At 49.2% G+C, this 14,622-nt stretch overlaps 7 protein-coding genes across 7 annotated transcripts; 5 read left to right on the forward strand and 2 right to left on the reverse strand.

Moving 5' to 3' along the window:
• Positions 1–46: 46 nt before the first annotated feature.
• Positions 47–1,366, forward strand: K441DRAFT_644937 (SNO glutamine amidotransferase). Its single transcript, XM_067646775.1, has 2 exons — positions 47–353; positions 407–1,366. Exons 1-2 carry the CDS (start codon positions 91–93, stop codon positions 996–998), a joined length of 855 nt encoding a protein of 284 aa, XP_067498989.1. The 5' UTR covers positions 47–90; the 3' UTR covers positions 999–1,366.
• Positions 1,248–2,032, reverse strand: K441DRAFT_699826 (nuclear cap-binding protein subunit 2; the record flags this gene model as incomplete). Its single annotated transcript, XM_067653196.1, has 5 exons — positions 1,942–2,032; positions 1,757–1,869; positions 1,658–1,702; positions 1,418–1,609; positions 1,248–1,365 (listed from the first exon to the last, which is right to left on the reverse strand). Exons 1-5 carry the CDS (start codon positions 2,005–2,007, stop codon positions 1,248–1,250), a joined length of 534 nt encoding a protein of 177 aa, XP_067498990.1. The 5' UTR covers positions 2,008–2,032.
• Positions 2,033–2,142: 110 nt separating this feature from the next.
• On the forward strand, positions 2,143–5,218 carry K441DRAFT_699827 (uncharacterized protein). Its single transcript, XM_067653197.1, has 3 exons — positions 2,143–2,523; positions 2,578–3,600; positions 3,654–5,218. Exons 1-3 carry the CDS (start codon positions 2,221–2,223, stop codon positions 4,944–4,946), a joined length of 2,619 nt encoding a protein of 872 aa, XP_067498991.1. The 5' UTR covers positions 2,143–2,220; the 3' UTR covers positions 4,947–5,218.
• Positions 5,219–6,672: 1,454 nt separating this feature from the next.
• Positions 6,673–8,015, forward strand: K441DRAFT_644941 (uncharacterized protein). Its single transcript, XM_067646776.1, has 3 exons — positions 6,673–7,016; positions 7,068–7,381; positions 7,442–8,015. Exons 1-3 carry the CDS (start codon positions 6,809–6,811, stop codon positions 7,655–7,657), a joined length of 738 nt encoding a protein of 245 aa, XP_067498992.1. The 5' UTR covers positions 6,673–6,808; the 3' UTR covers positions 7,658–8,015.
• A 103-nt stretch (positions 8,016–8,118) lies between these two features.
• On the forward strand, positions 8,119–9,514 carry K441DRAFT_278698 (uncharacterized protein). The gene is made up of 3 exons (XM_067640918.1): positions 8,119–8,711; positions 8,782–9,073; positions 9,140–9,514. Exons 1-3 carry the CDS (start codon positions 8,240–8,242, stop codon positions 9,294–9,296), a joined length of 921 nt encoding a protein of 306 aa, XP_067498993.1. The 5' UTR covers positions 8,119–8,239; the 3' UTR covers positions 9,297–9,514.
• Positions 9,509–11,675, reverse strand: K441DRAFT_699830 (azole resistance protein). Its single transcript, XM_067653198.1, has 3 exons — positions 11,533–11,675; positions 10,866–11,436; positions 9,509–10,818 (listed from the first exon to the last, which is right to left on the reverse strand). Exons 2-3 carry the CDS (start codon positions 11,309–11,311, stop codon positions 9,732–9,734), a joined length of 1,533 nt encoding a protein of 510 aa, XP_067498994.1. The 5' UTR covers positions 11,312–11,436; positions 11,533–11,675; the 3' UTR covers positions 9,509–9,731.
• A 292-nt stretch (positions 11,676–11,967) lies between these two features.
• K441DRAFT_583766 (uncharacterized protein) lies at positions 11,968–14,329 on the forward strand (the record flags this gene model as incomplete). Its single annotated transcript, XM_067644511.1, has 4 exons — positions 11,968–12,419; positions 12,466–12,493; positions 12,542–13,021; positions 13,067–14,329. 4 exons carry the CDS (start codon positions 11,968–11,970, stop codon positions 14,327–14,329), a joined length of 2,223 nt encoding a protein of 740 aa, XP_067498995.1.
• Between the last annotated feature and the right edge of the window lie 293 nt (positions 14,330–14,622).

Raw genomic sequence — 14,622 nt, forward strand, 5'->3', positions numbered from 1 at the left:
GATAACCGATAACCATCCTTGCTCAAAAAATTCCAGGGCAGACTTTCTTTCGCATACCAAATCATTAGCACGTATATTGCAAGCCGTGTCATGACGCATAGCATTCAACAAGTCACTGTTGGCGTTCTTGCGCTCCAGGGTGCTTTCAGTGAGCACATTCAGCTTCTCAGCCAAGCTGCATTCTATCTAAAAGAGAATGGTGCAAATGACTCAGAGTGGCGGTTTATCGAAGTCAGGACAACGGAGGGGCTAGGCAAATGCGATGCGTTGATCATACCTGGTGGAGAAAGTACAACGATGTCTCTCGTTGCGGCACGTTCAGGGATGCTTGGGCCGCTCCGTGAATATGTAAAGTCTGTTTCCCTGGTTGCAGATGTTCTGGTTTCAACAACTAAAGAGTTTATAGGGTTCTTCGCAAGCCTACATGGGGCACTTGTGCAGGACTCATCTTACTCGCGGAGTCTGCTAATCGAACTAAGAAAGGTGGACAAGAGCTGATTGGAGGTCTTGACGTTAGAGTAAACAGGAATCATTTTGGCAGACAAGTTGAGAGCTTCCAGGCAAACATTGACCTGCCTTTTCTCAGAAATTCACGAACCTTGACGAACGACGAGGCCAATCGACTATTCAGGAGTGTTTTCATCCGAGCTCCAGTAGTGGAGAAAATATTGCCACGTATGAAAGGCATACAAACTGAAGAAGCTTCAAGAGAAGCTACTATTGTTGCGCCTTCTAAGGTCCCAGCAGACGAAATAGCAAAGGAATTCGAGGCTGAGGTTGAAGTTCTCGCAAGACTCCCTAACCCAGCGACGCCTCAACCAAAGCAGGATGATGCTAACCCAGTTCCGAGAAATGAAGGAGATATAATAGCCGTCCAGCAAGGCAACGTCTTCGGCACAAGTTTTCATCCAGAACTGACTGGGGATCCGAGGATCCATGTTTGGTGGCTAGAACAGGTCTTGACCGCACTAGGGAGAAGGACGCTGCAAGGCTCTTAAGAATTAGATGTACATTTAGGACCGCATGTATAAGGGGCTTGGCCCCTGCGCTGGGTGCACAATCATTTAATATTTAAGAGGAAACAGTTGTCTTTTGGGGTATCAGATTTGCGTACAGAGTATCTTAGATGTGGCAGGCAACACCCGATTCCCACCTTGATATGCTGAAAATATTATGACTCCTCCGAACGCCCGGCCCAAGGTAGTTTGAAGAACGAGAATCCTAGTCCCGCTTGAAAGATCCCCAATCTACCTCAAGTCTCGGTCGTCTCCCAAATCTTCACCGATAGCTCTGCCGTATCCGCCACGGCCAGGATCGTATTCATCACGGTACTCGTCCCGCACTTGGCCACCGGATTTGCCGCGCCTAAGATGAGTCAACAAAACCGCACCTTTGAGGATAGATGAACTTAACATACCCATATTGTCTCCCCTCGGTGAAGCCTTCATCTAAATCTGTCCGAATTATACGCTCATCCAATTTGGTGCCTCCTATATATTNCATGCAATCCAATGCGTCTTGGTGGGTATAGTATTCTACAAAGCAGAAGCCGCAAGGTGTTTTCTGATATCTGTCAAGACCCATAACGAGGCGTTTGATTTCACCACACCTTAACCAGGTCAGAAAGAAATCGAACTTTATTGAGTGGAAGACTTACTTTGCAAAAAGCTCGTGGATCTGCTCCTCGGTTGTGTAGAAGGAACTGTAAGTTGTTCAGTTGTTAGATCCTAGAGCATGTATGGTGTGGAGCATATACAGATTCCCAACGTAAAGCGTAGTGGCTTCTTTTAACTTGTCCTCAAAGTCCGGGGTCTTGTCACGACCCCTATCTGCATCATCGCCGTCCCTATTGTACTTGCGCCTCCTGTTCTGCATAGCTGTTAGCACCCGCGAAAGTTGCTATACATCCGTTGAAGAAGAAGAAAGGGCCATGTAGTTCACCTTACTAGCAGCATATGAGCTTGGCTTATCTAGTCGGTCCACTGTATTGCGTGTAGTAGGAGNCATGGCATTCACAATGAGCAAGTGTATTGGTGAGCGTGTGCATATCGTGAAGCTCTTCGCGAATGCTTGCCGAAGTTTACCCGGCTACGCATTTACATTCATTATTCGTTCGACATCACAACCGACCTTCAACCCGTACTTTGTCTTCCCAGTCTCACGTCCTCCTCTGATTTACTGACGCACTGCTTCCACATATTTCTTCGCTTTCCTGCGAAGATGCCCCGAGTCATCAGCTACACGCCTTCGTGGCTCTCCAGGCCATCCCCCGGTTTCGATCTGTTCACATCAAAATCCAAAGCATCTACTAGAGCCACCAATGGCCCTAGTAACGCAAGCGAATACTCCGGCCCTCACAGAACAATCGCTTGTAGAGGCAGCGAAATATTTGTAGCCACTGGGAACGAAATACGGTGGTCAGACTTAGTCCTGCTTCAAGAGACTTGCAGTGCCCAGAAGTTCAGCCAGTCGCATTCACAAGCTGGACAAACAACTAGCCGAGATGAGACCAGGCCGTACCGTGTGAGTGCCAATAATACCATGAAGTACCAGTCAAGTCTAATTATAAGTTTTAAGCTCTTAAAAGTTACAATTCATGGACCAATCAGGCAGTTGGTGATATCACCACAAGGGGAATATATGGCCATTGTCACAGCACATACAATCTACATCGCCGTGCTTCCAGATCCGTCGCATCTCAATACAGAAGATACAAGCCCTCTAAAGCTGAAAACCTTCCAGCTTGGTCCCACTGCCCACGTTTTAGAGCAATCATCAATTGCATCTGTTATTTGGCATCCGCTAGGATACCGAGGCCGATGCTTGGTTACTGTGACAAAAGACGCTGTGGTTCGCTTGTGGGAGCTGAATCGCGCAGACCGATCGACGTTCAGTGAACCAACATTAGCTGTAGACTTGAAAAAATTAGCAAACGCCACCAGCGCTGATGAAAACCTTAGTGCATCAAAATATGGTGCTAGCAAAGGATTCTCCCCAGACTCTTTCGAGCTAGAGGTTGCTGCAGCAAGCTTTGGTGGTTCCCTCAACCAGGAGGGTATACACGGCTGGGCTCCGATGACCCTATGGGTAGCTATGAAAGAGGGGGATGTATATGCTTTGTGTCCTCTCTTGCCCAGCAGGTGGCAATTGAAGAAGACATCATCGGCGTCCACATTCATGCAATCTTTAATGGCATCCATTCACTCCAAATATGCATCGACCCAGGAAAACCCTACTACATCTGCAGACGACCGGCGAGCATCTCGGCAACAGCTCTCATGGCTCTTAGATATCACTTCTCAAGAACCTTTGATTGAGGGCGAATTTTTCGAAGAAACCATGGAGGTGTATTCCCGACCAGCCAGTACACCTCCAATTCCTAAACTACAAGGGCCTTTTACACTGGCTCCGGACTTCGGGGAAGACTTCGAACTTACAGATATCATAATTTCAGGGCTTAAGATATTGGATGAGGGTAAGGGAGATGGCAGAAAAGACGGTATACCGGCATCGGTTGTTTGCTTGCTTACAAGTAACTGCGATGTCCATATATGCCTAGACCTCGAGGGAATAGAAGGCCAGTGGTTACCTTCAGGCAAGGCATGTTTTCATCCTGGATTATAGATATTGATATAATTGCTAACATTATACAGAGTCAACACTTTCTACCCACAGATGATCCTGAGCATAACTTGATAGTCTTTGAGACTATCCATATTCTTCCTAGCGCAGCCGAAGGCAAGCCGGAATCATCGCATCCGACTATGACAGCTGATATTCATTCGGATTATTCATTTTTTGTAACCCATGAAAGAGGCGTCTTCTATCTCTCGATGTCATCGTGGATACAAAAGTTAGAGCGGGAGCTCAGTACTGCCCAAAACGAGGGTGCCGAGTTTCGATTAAATATATTCCTGGAAGATGCACGGTCGGTGGTAGAACACACGATTCGCATACCAAAGGAACGATATGAAAATACCTCTACCAATATAGCATCTTGTGTTATCATTGACGATTCTGACATTGGGTACTTCTTGCTAACGGCTGTGCATGGAGAACCATACGCCGCGAACCTCGATATATCCGCAGATGATGTTTTCCTTGATCCTGCCGTGGAGCGTCATATGGCTCTGGATATGGACGACTTGCCCCAAAGATTAGAACTTCGTCAATCATATCAACCACCGCGGACCTTTTGGATGAGATCAGAACTCGCAAGCTTCATCGAGCAAAAGGTACCGGCCCGGAGGAGAGGCTCACTCAAGGAAGAGGTTAAGCTTTCAGAAGCAACTCTTAATCTTTTGATAAAATCACACCAAATTCTCAGCCAGGAGACGCATCAACTAAGCCTTGCTGCGGCGGACTTATTTCGGCGATGTGAGCGACTCAAGGACGAGTTCAGAGATCAGATATTCAGAGCGAGCCAATTGGCGACGAGGATTGATGGAGTTACCGGCGATGATGAAGAAGATTTTAATGCTGATGAGGAAAGGATTGTTGGGAGCGCAAAAATCGAGAAGCGTCTCGAGGAAGTTAAGCTGAAACAACACTACCTGGTCACACAGCATGAGCGAATAAGGAAGAAGCTAGCTAAGATCGGCGGGCGCGAGCTCACCGAGAAAGAAGAAGCCTGGGTGGTAGAGCTTGATATAATGGATCAGTCAATTGATTATGACAGTCAAGCCAACAACGTGAATCAGGAGAACGGAGGGGTTCCGACTTGGCAACGTTTTGACGAAGTCAAGCGTTTAAAGGATGACTTGATGATGCTGGCAAAGGAGGCAGGGACTGATACTGAGGACGAAGGTGCTAACGGCACCGTCAAAGTGCCTTCAGAGTTTCGAAAGCAGCGGGTTGGGAGAGTCATGGAGCTCCTAGAACGGGAAACGGCTTTGGTTGATGCAGCTGCACAACGGTTGAATCGACTAAATGTCCAAGCCCTGTGATATCTCGTAGCACCGACCTTTGTGGTTTTCAATGAGGGACTTTCAGCATATGTCCTATAGTCGACAACAACTTCTGAGTTTCCTGTAGAACGGATGTGGACTCCGATATATCAATCATGAATTTGAGGAGTTGGGAAGTGGTGAGCCTCATGGCAAGAAGCAGTTAATGAGCAGGGTTATGCTTTCATAAATATGCTAAGAGTGAGTGACCTGTTGAGAATATTAAACTATCAAATGAGAAGCTAGTGAGACTTTGAGCATACTAAGGGCCGATTGAGTCTTGATATTGATATTAACCTAAGGATATAAATCCTTGCGGCTCCTTTACTATTCTCATACATTTGGGTAAAGGAATCGATACTGGCAGACTACATAAGTATGTGCGCCTACTGAAGAAGGCCTCACCACCAGTCCCGTTCGATGATGCCATACATTCTCCACTAGATTGGCAAAGTAGGATGGCACAGAAAATGAGCGAAGGCAGTACGTAAAAAGACGGGCGAGTTAAGCTTACTATCATGCAAGATGTGTGTGGTGACTATCATTTGTTGCCCAAACAATACCGAAAGGGTTACCAAAATGCATCGGCTAAGAAGTTCCTGAGAAATCCCACATATTGAGTTCATTCAATAGCGGCTGCAACGCTCGGCTGCGATAATAACGAGTCTCTAAATCGATGCCATCACCAAACCAGATATAAGGCATGGCTGATATCGATCCTGCGGTGGATGAGAAGTCCTCGCCCACTGGCTATTTCCAATTACTGCATCTGGGCATGATTGAATTAGATGGATGCCCCTGATGCTTGGGCTCAGCATTATTCAGAGCAGCATCTAGAACTCGAGAATGCTTCGGTTCACCCAACACACCGTGGTAGGTTCGGTTGGCTTGGTGTGGTAACCGTGCTTTTATCCAGGTACGCTGGTCCCAATGAAATCGGGTTGTCGATCTCTCCTCTTCCTGCTAGTGCAACCACTATCAACATGGGTTGAGGTTTGAACTAAACTCTGCAGTCTGACAGTTTCCTGTCACTTTGTATCACCAACCTGTCACACCAGCCTTCAATTGCGCGCGTCTGGTACAAGATCAAAGGCTCCCGAATGGTTGAAATGGCATCCTCACCAAAGCGACCGTGAGAGGGGCAATCCAAGGGGCCGCCAAAGCGGTCATCGAACGAAAAAGCTTTCAGGTTCCAGATGTGGCAGGGCTAGCTTTATGTCACTCGTTCATCACATCACAATTCGAATCGCGCGCGAGATAAAGCGGTCGTGGTAACGGATAGCATCTTTAACATTCGTTCTCTCCACGTTCTTATGCAGTTGCAGGCAAGGCGTGGATGTGCGATATGCCCGGGCGCTTAGAAGTGGCGGTGGTGGGCCGACCCTGATGGCCCCTTACCGGAGACTGCAGAGGTCATCACATCGCCGGACCCAAGTCAAATCACTGCCATCAAAGGTTCCGGCCTTGGCCGCAGGATGCCTTTGAGAAGGCCTCCGAACTTAGCTAGCCCTCCCGCACGTCAATCACAGAAGTTCGTGCCGGCACCATTCAGTGGTTGCTGCTCCCCATGCCATCCCTGTCATGTCAATATGAGAGCAGGTCTCTCATTCGCTGCCGTATGCTCCCCAGAGCTGACATGCACACGCAGACCAGCCATGGCCCCATTCCAGCGGGCCATTCGTTCTCTGCAGAACACGGAAAAGGCGCACGACAAATGGATCGCACCCATAAGTGCTGAAGCCCCCGCCGCGATTCCGGCCGTTGTCGAGTGCGCTACATGTTAGTTCTCCACGCCTACCCACCCGGCATACTGTGTTGAAAGAGCTTGGAACGCAGTTCTCTTCTACTTGGAAGCTTTCGCCATGCCGAAACTACTGTCGCTTATCGTCTTCGCGACGAGTTTGGCTCTGGTCTCTGCTCACACCATCATATCATATCCCGGATGGAGAGGAAACAATCTCCACGCCAACGGAACGTATCCGGATGGCAGCATCGTACCGGGTTCGCTTGGAATTAACTACGATAATGGTACCGCGAGTTTTCCATACGGAATGCAGTGGATGTATCCATGTCAGTATCTTTGCCGGAAGCGAAAGAGTGCTATTGCTGACTGTCGCGCAGGTGGCGGGATGCCAACGTCCAGCAACCGAACAAAGTGGCCCGTCGGGGGTGGTGCCATCGCAATCCAGCCCGGCTGGTTTCCCGGGCACTCTTTTGCCCTGTTCTACATCAACTTGGGATATGGAACCGAACCGTTGAACATGTCCCACAACATGGTTCCGGTGTTCCAGATTGTGGGTCCTTCAAACTTACAATATCCTGGAACTTTTTGTCTACCTCAAGTCCCCCTTCCGGCAAATTTTACCCCGAATATTGGAGACAACGCCACAATCCAGATCGTTGAGATAGCCCAGCATGGAGCAGCTTTGTACAATGTTAGTCTTCTTGTTCGCTTTGATAAATCAGCTCAGGTTTGCTAACTGAGCGTTTGGCAGTGCGTTGATATAACTTTTGCCGACCCTTCGGAAGTCGCAGAAGTCAATTCTTCCAATTGTTTCAATTCTACCGCTCCGGGCCAAAAGATCGGCTTTCAACTTGTATTTACATCGACAAGTTTACAGTCAGCAGCATATCCAACTTTAGAAATAAACGGCTATATCTCCATCCTCTGTCCTTTGGCTCTCTTCGTGGCTACTCTACTATGGTTATGAAGCGCATGTCTAAGAGACCTTTTTAAACTACCTAAGAGTACTTTTTATTCCCTTTGACGGCGCTATGGTCAGTATATCCGGTACATTCTTCTGTACAGCATTTGGCAAAATGGTTTTGGTTACGGCGACATTGGGGTCGGTGGAGCCTGGATACTTGGGGGAGTACGTGAAGGTTCTGCATGCACAGCTCCATTGTATATAGCTCGGCGCTGGGGTCCTTCTCTAATTTTGGAACGGGATGACAATCCTTTCTTTCCAATTCGAAGACGAGTATAGCACTTGTAATTCGTTAAGTGAGCTCAGCTCCTGCCTTTGTTCTTTGACAATCTAAGAAAAGAACTATATTGCAAATTAGCCTATGTCTCTGTATGAAAAAGTGTTCCATTATGACGAAAGCGACGGTTGTGGCGGCGTCAAGTTTCGCTGCCGCATGCACCGAAACGTTTCATCGTCCCGCTCAACGTCAACCCTGCCTTCCATACCTCTCACCAACTACCTCACTCCTCAGTAACCTTCAAGGTATTTTTCAGAGCCCATGGAAATTACAAAGAGTAGCAGATACCCCCAACTATATATCCGTCAATGACTCACTCTACGACCAACCGCAATGTCGCCCGCGCAAGCCACGTAAAACGCGTTACGGTCCCTCTCGAGGACGGCTGGAGCATGGTTACGCATTCATCCCCCCGTGGGCGCTCGAACATGCTAATAAGTCATGGAGCGCTTTGCGGCACTACCGAGCAAACGGACGATTTGACAAGAGCAAGTATTACTGAGGAGGCTTCGAAGCAAGCTAAGCAGGAGCACGAGCGCTTGTACCCGAGGTGCATAGTAAATGGTCTCACGGTGGAAAAGCTTCTTGAGGAATACCATCAATTGAAAAAGCGTTGGGATGAAACACTGTGTGCTAAACAGCTTGAGGCAATGTTGGGAAGTAGAAAGTGGAATGTGAAGGAGGCTTTCTGCCTCGCAACAAGCAGCTTCTCCTTCGACTGGGAAAATAGGACGAGAGCGCTTTGGCAGCTCGTGCTGTTTATGGATGTCGTCCAGAAGGGTAAGATACGAATTTCTGCTGATCTTATGCACTCGGGCCATAGCTAATACAGAGTCCCACTTCCCCCCAGTCTCTAGGGACGGTGAAACCATTTCGCTATTTGCGCAAGAACCTATATTTAACGACCTCGATAAGAGCTTCCTGCATGCACTGAAAATCACCGTACTGCAAGGAGAAACATCCAGAGTGGTCCCCGGAGATGTCAATACCTATATCACGCGTCGTTCCTTTGTCTATGCCCCCTTCCTGCAATGGAACGTCCTCCTCCCCTACGTACTGAAGGACAAAGACCCAGCTCTCTACATAGGGAATGACATTTCCCACACCATTCATCAGCTTCAGCGTCATCTAGCCGATACCTCGTAGGTTGACTGTTCAAAATTGGTAAATCCAATCTTTGCTATAGTTATAATAACGAGCATTTCCAGGTTAGCTTTGAGTAATATCGAGGAATGGCTTGCTATTGCAGAGAAGTTTCGGCTGGGACGATTCACAACGGCTATTCCAAGCTTCGAGTTACTCCAGCACAGTTTGGAGGGCTTGATGATCTACTGGAAAGATTCTTCTAGGGATCAATTTACTTGAACCTATTCAAAGGCCGTGCTATCTTCACCGCTATAAACATAGAGATTAGTCAGCGTCTCTTGTCTTTATACTCTAGAAAATCCCGCGTCTGCCCGCTTTGCCGAGCACGATTTCTCTTGATTCACTGGCTACCCCGCGCCATCTACGCCGGTACGTTTTCACAAACTACAAAAGATAGCACTTATTAAAAGTTCAAACATTCAGTGCATAAGAGACTCTAGTTGTTATGGGACTGGTCACCTTTCCGAAGGAAAAGTGCGGCGTGCCAATACTCGATAAACAAAATTAGTATCTTGCCGGATGCTTGACCAAACTCTCTATCTTTTAAACGCCTTTACCAACCATGCTTTCTATTATTACACCTGCTTCTCCTTAGTCTCGCTGGAAAGCATCCCCTCATTTGAGCCACTGTATCCGTCCAAAGGCACTCTAACTCTAGGCTTCGCTCTTGCCCTCTTTCAGCTTGGCCTCCCCAGTCTTCGGAGAACCTTCAGAGCCCATTTTCCCCTTGATGCTCTTCCACTCCACGGCCAGGGATCCCAGAATCATACAGAGGCTCAGGGCGGTAGCCATGATGAAGACTCGGGTCAGTGAGTAATTGTATGCTTCTACAACAGTGCTGAGCTCGCTCGCCGGCACAACGCTGCGCAGATCGGTTGCACCCGTGTTGACAATAGCTTCGGCGTCGAGGCCCGCAACCCCAGAGAGGCGGTCCACGAGTTTGTTCGAGAGGATGTTTTGACTGACAGAAAGGAAGATGGAGCCACCAAGCTGCTGCATAAAGAACAGCATGGCCATGCCGAGAGGGACGTCAGCGCGTGGCAAAACGTTCTGCGGGGCCAGGTTGGAAGTCTGGAAGCCACAGCCAATGCCAAACCCATAAAGGACTCGGTAGCCGATCCATTTGCTGTGGTCTGAGCTCGGCGTGAGGGTTGAAAGCAAACCAACGCCAGTGGCGCAGAGAACTGGGGAAAGCAGTAGGGCCGGAACATAGTACCCAATCCTCTCTGTAAAAATGGCAGTCGGGATGCTTAGGATGACCATGGACAAGACCAATGGGATCGTGCTGACGCCAGAGTGTATGGCTGAGTCGCCCTTGACGACTTGGAACCAAATCGTCAGATAATAGACGATGGACATCAACCCCCCGGAGAGTAGGAACATGAAAGTGATGCTCCCAGCAACGGAACGGTTCAAAACGACTCGGGTTGGGGTCATCGCAGTCTCTGGCATTAGGACCTCAACGACGACGAAAATGACGAGTAAGACGGCAAAGGTGACAAAGAGGCCGATGATCTTCGGTGCCAACCAGGAGTAGGTGGAGCCTCCCCACTGAAGAGCGAGGATGAGGCATACCATGGATGGAACGAAGAAAAAAATTCCGATGGGGTCAAGATTTTTGATTTGGGCAATAGCAGTGAGCTTCTCGTGCTTGGGTGATGGGATGTGGAGGAAGAGGAGTATCGCAAGGACTGTAAAGCCACCAATCGGCAAGTTGATGTAGAAACACCATCTCCATGTCCTAAGAGGAGTCAGCAAAAGAGCTTGCTAGGCGCCGCGTCGACTTACACTTTGTCGGTAAAGGCACCGCCCATGACAGGGCCAAGCACCGATGCAACACCAAAAACCATACCGAAAAAGGAGGTGTAAGTAGGGCGTTTGCGAAGGGGAATGAGTGGAAGTATGATCATCATGCCGCCAGTGAAGATGCCAGCCGACCCCAGACCAGCAATAGCACGTCCAATAATGAAGGCGACAGAGCTGGGAGCGGCGCCGCAGAGGGCCGAGCCGGCCTCGAAGATGACAAGGGAAATAAGGAAAACCCATTTTGTCGAGTAGAGCTGGTAGATGCGGCCGGAAATGGGAAATAAACAGGCGGCAGTCAACATGTAGGCACTGCCATACCAGCCGATATCCTCGATGGAGTTGAATTCGTCAGTGATTTTTGGAATGGCGGTCGCAATAATGGTCCGATCCAATGCGACGAGGAAAATAGACAGATACATGCCAATCATGATTGTCCAGAACTTCAGGGATTTTGGTTGGTAGTTCCTTTCGGCATCTTCATATTGGTCGTCGACTAACTGAGCCGGCTTGTCTGCTGTGGGTGCCTGGTCGGCGGACGATTGGCCAAAAGAAGCTGTGGAAGAATTCATGGTCAGTTCAGTGCAGGTAGAATGAGTAGATATATGAATGCAGTTTCAATGGAGGTTGAGTGATGTTTGTTTTGTCTGACCAGGTGCGTGATGATGCTGCTGCTGTGCAGCGGCGAACTTTGTTTTATATACATTTCTCTCATATTTTGATGCGGACAGAGTTTGAAGGTCGAGTCCGCCAAATGAACGCGCGATGATAATAACGGGGAGGGCCAAGAACCCGTGTGGATGAGTGGAAGAATGGAGTAGCTTTTCGGACTCTTAGTAAAAGCCCGAAGGCAGATGTTTGTCACGTGACATCGCCAGTGGTCTACCCAGCTGCTAGCGTCGTCCCCGCTCTCCCAAGCGCGTACTGTATGTATCGACCCTAATTCCCGCGCGGCTATCGTCTAATGAGTGACGTTCAGTTCCCTGTTCCTTCTTTACTGTCCTTAACCATTGAGCTTCCAGAATTGCCTAGGTACGCATATTTTGGCGTCAAAGGGTGTCGCCGCGACCCCGCCAGTGCTGCAACCATGTCGACGGTGCTGCCCACGTCAGAGCAAAGTACGAGTACCCCAGACGTGTCTCCGTCGGCGCCTTCTCCGTCCTCTCAACCTTCGAAGCCACAGCGGGTGCTGGCGTGTGTACGCTGTCAGCAGCGCAAGGTCAAGTGTGATCGCAGGTTTCCTTGCGCAAATTGCAACACGTCCCGCGCGCAATGTGTGCCGGCGACGCTGACCCCACGCAGCCGGCGAAGACGCAGGTTTCCCGAGCGAGAGCTGCTGGAACGTCTCCGCAAGTACGAGGACCTGCTCCGTCAAAATAATATCAAGTTCGAACCACTCCACAAGGATCCGACTGTAGAGAAGGAATCTCCCAACACGCGGGGCGGCGATGAATCGGACGACGAGCAGCCAGAAGCTGTGGGGGCGGATCGGTCGTCTCCTTCAGCAACTGTCAAGTCTGAAAGAGTATATGAGGCCAAGTACGTGCTCTCCAAGAAGCCATCTCAAGATGACTAATTCCCTCAGGAACTTCTGGCACGCCCTGAACTCAGGAGTAGGACTACGGCGCGTGCGATTCAAGCTCTACTGACAATTGAAATAGTTCCGAGACCCCGGCAATGACAGTGATTCTTCGCACGATGATGTGCCTGAGGTGGTGGTCAGGAAGGGGTGGGTCCAGTTATTTGGAGATAACGACCACCTTCTATTTGGCTCCCCTAACACAAACGTCGACCTCTCTACTCTACACCCTGAACCAGTCCAGATTTTCAGGCTTTGGCAGATTTACCTGGACAACGTCAACCCGCTGCTCAAGGTCACACATACTCCCAGCCTGCAAGGACGCATCATAGAAGCTGCCAGCAACGTGACAAATATTAGCCCCACCCTAGAGGCGCTCATGTTTAGCATATATTGCATGGCCATTCTTAGTCTTGTCGTGGACGACTGCCAGGCCATTTTTGGCTCGCCAAAGGAAGATCTTTTGACGAGGTTTCAGTTCGGCTGTCAGCAAGCTCTATTGAACTGTGGGTTTTTACGGTCCAGCGATCGCGACTGCTTAACCGCATTATATCTCTATCTAGTAAGTCTGTCGGGTGGTTGTGTTTATGCTTTCTAATGATTTTAGGTCTCGGTTAGACCCAGTACAGTTCCTCAATCTCTGTCCGCCATGCTTGGCGTTGCGATTCGCATTGCGCAACGTATGGGTATTCATAGCGAGTCGGCCCTAGCTAAATGCACCACTCTCGAGGCCGAACTACGCCGAAGACTTTGGTGGTCACTCGTACTCTTCGACACTCGCATCAGCGAGATAGCCGACCACCAGACCGCAACGTTAGCTCCCACCTGGGACTGCAGGATTCCTCTCAACGTGAATGATTCTGACCTCCGACCAGAGATGAAGGAGCCACCAGCGGTTCAGGGGAAATCCACCGATGCACTGTTTGCTGTTGTGCGCAGCGAGCTTGGGGAGTTGGTCCGCCACACGATGTTCCACCTTGACTTTACCAGTCCGGCTCTGAAGCCCATTTTCAAGACTGTTCAGCACGGTCTCGTTCCAGAAATTGCTGAGCTAGCCATCCTAGAGAAGATGATTGAGGACAAATATCTCAAATTCTGTGACCCAGAGAATCCACTCCACTTCATGACGATCTGGTGGACGCGAGCATGCCTTGCTAAATGCCGCCTCCTGGAACACCATTCGAGATATTCTAGCTCATCCGTGCATCAGACGGACGCGCAGCGCGACGCTGCCATTTCCCATGCGCTTCGCATGCTTGAGTGCGATACTAAGTTCATGACCTCACCCCTTACCAAGCGATTCCTTTGGCTGGCTCACATCCACTTCCCATTTCCCGCATACATTCAAATCGTTCAAGACCTGAAAATGCGACCTGGCAGCGAGCAAGCTGAGCAGGCTTGGGAGGTTATGAGTGACAACTACGAGGTTCGGTTCGTTTTTCTATACTACAGAGGCGAAAATCCTTTCTTCAAAATTTTCACCAAAATTGTCCTCCAGGCTTGGGAGGCTCGCGAGGCAGCTTACAGTCAATTAGGAGAGTCGTTGATGCCACCAAGGATTGTGTCATCCATCAGACACAGAGTGGCTCAAATAGCCCAAAATGCACAAATTGCTGACACACAACAACCCAACGGTGTTATGGGCATGGGCATTGACAACTTTCCGATGTCGATGCCGATGGGCTCTGGTAGCCACGGCCTGCTGTATAACATGGGAGGGCAAGGCGAGCACGGAGTAATTGGGCCGGGAGTATACCCTAACATGCCCGGACAGGCTCCGTTAGACGTTGATGTGAATCATTTGGACTGGGCTGCGATGGACTGGGGTTTTGGGGGTGTGGATCCGGGGGTCTGGGATGCGGAGCTTTGACGTTAGATACTGAGGGGAAAGGAAAGGATCCATTTGGTTGAACCTTGTTGGCCTTTCATTCCACATCAGGTCATCGAGGTCGTGAAAGTTATTCTCGTCGTGGGGGCTATATGATGTCTATGCTAAATAAATAAGACAAGAATAATCAAATTATGGTGATCATGTGGTGAATATTCATGAAGATGCGAAGGCAAGATGATGTTCTAACTCCGTATTTTTTACTCGTACTCGTAACCAACAAGCGAGATGACTACACAGCTTAATCTGAATCATAATGCGCACTTGCCGTCTAA

The sequence above is a fragment of the Cenococcum geophilum genome (assembly GCF_001692895.1).
Source record: "Cenococcum geophilum 1.58 unplaced genomic scaffold K441scaffold_56, whole genome shotgun sequence".
Taxonomy (NCBI): Eukaryota; Fungi; Ascomycota; class Dothideomycetes; order Gloniales; family Gloniaceae; genus Cenococcum; species Cenococcum geophilum.

Coding starts and splice junctions, on each gene's coding strand:
- K441DRAFT_644937 (XM_067646775.1), top strand. CDS start 91: ATGACGCATAGCATTCAACAAGTCACTGTTGGCGTTCTTGCGCTCCAG. Junction 354..406: donor CCGCTCCGTGAATATGTAAA/GTCTGTTTCCCT, acceptor AAGAGTTTATAG/GGTTCTTCGCAAGCCTACAT.
- K441DRAFT_699827 (XM_067653197.1), top strand. CDS start 2,221: ATGCCCCGAGTCATCAGCTACACGCCTTCGTGGCTCTCCAGGCCATCC. Junction 2,524..2,577: donor ATGAGACCAGGCCGTACCGT/GTGAGTGCCAAT, acceptor ATAAGTTTTAAG/CTCTTAAAAGTTACAATTCA. Junction 3,601..3,653: donor AGTGGTTACCTTCAGGCAAG/GCATGTTTTCAT, acceptor AACATTATACAG/AGTCAACACTTTCTACCCAC.
- K441DRAFT_644941 (XM_067646776.1), top strand. CDS start 6,809: ATGCCGAAACTACTGTCGCTTATCGTCTTCGCGACGAGTTTGGCTCTG. Junction 7,017..7,067: donor AATGCAGTGGATGTATCCAT/GTCAGTATCTTT, acceptor ACTGTCGCGCAG/GTGGCGGGATGCCAACGTCC. Junction 7,382..7,441: donor ATGGAGCAGCTTTGTACAAT/GTTAGTCTTCTT, acceptor AGCGTTTGGCAG/TGCGTTGATATAACTTTTGC.
- K441DRAFT_278698 (XM_067640918.1), top strand. CDS start 8,240: ATGACTCACTCTACGACCAACCGCAATGTCGCCCGCGCAAGCCACGTA. Junction 8,712..8,781: donor TATGGATGTCGTCCAGAAGG/GTAAGATACGAA, acceptor ACTTCCCCCCAG/TCTCTAGGGACGGTGAAACC. Junction 9,074..9,139: donor CGTCATCTAGCCGATACCTC/GTAGGTTGACTG, acceptor GAGCATTTCCAG/GTTAGCTTTGAGTAATATCG.
- K441DRAFT_699830 (XM_067653198.1), bottom strand. CDS start 11,311: ATGATTGGCATGTATCTGTCTATTTTCCTCGTCGCATTGGATCGGACC. Junction 10,819..10,865: donor GGTGCCTTTACCGACAAAGT/GTAAGTCGACGC, acceptor GACTCCTCTTAG/GACATGGAGATGGTGTTTCT.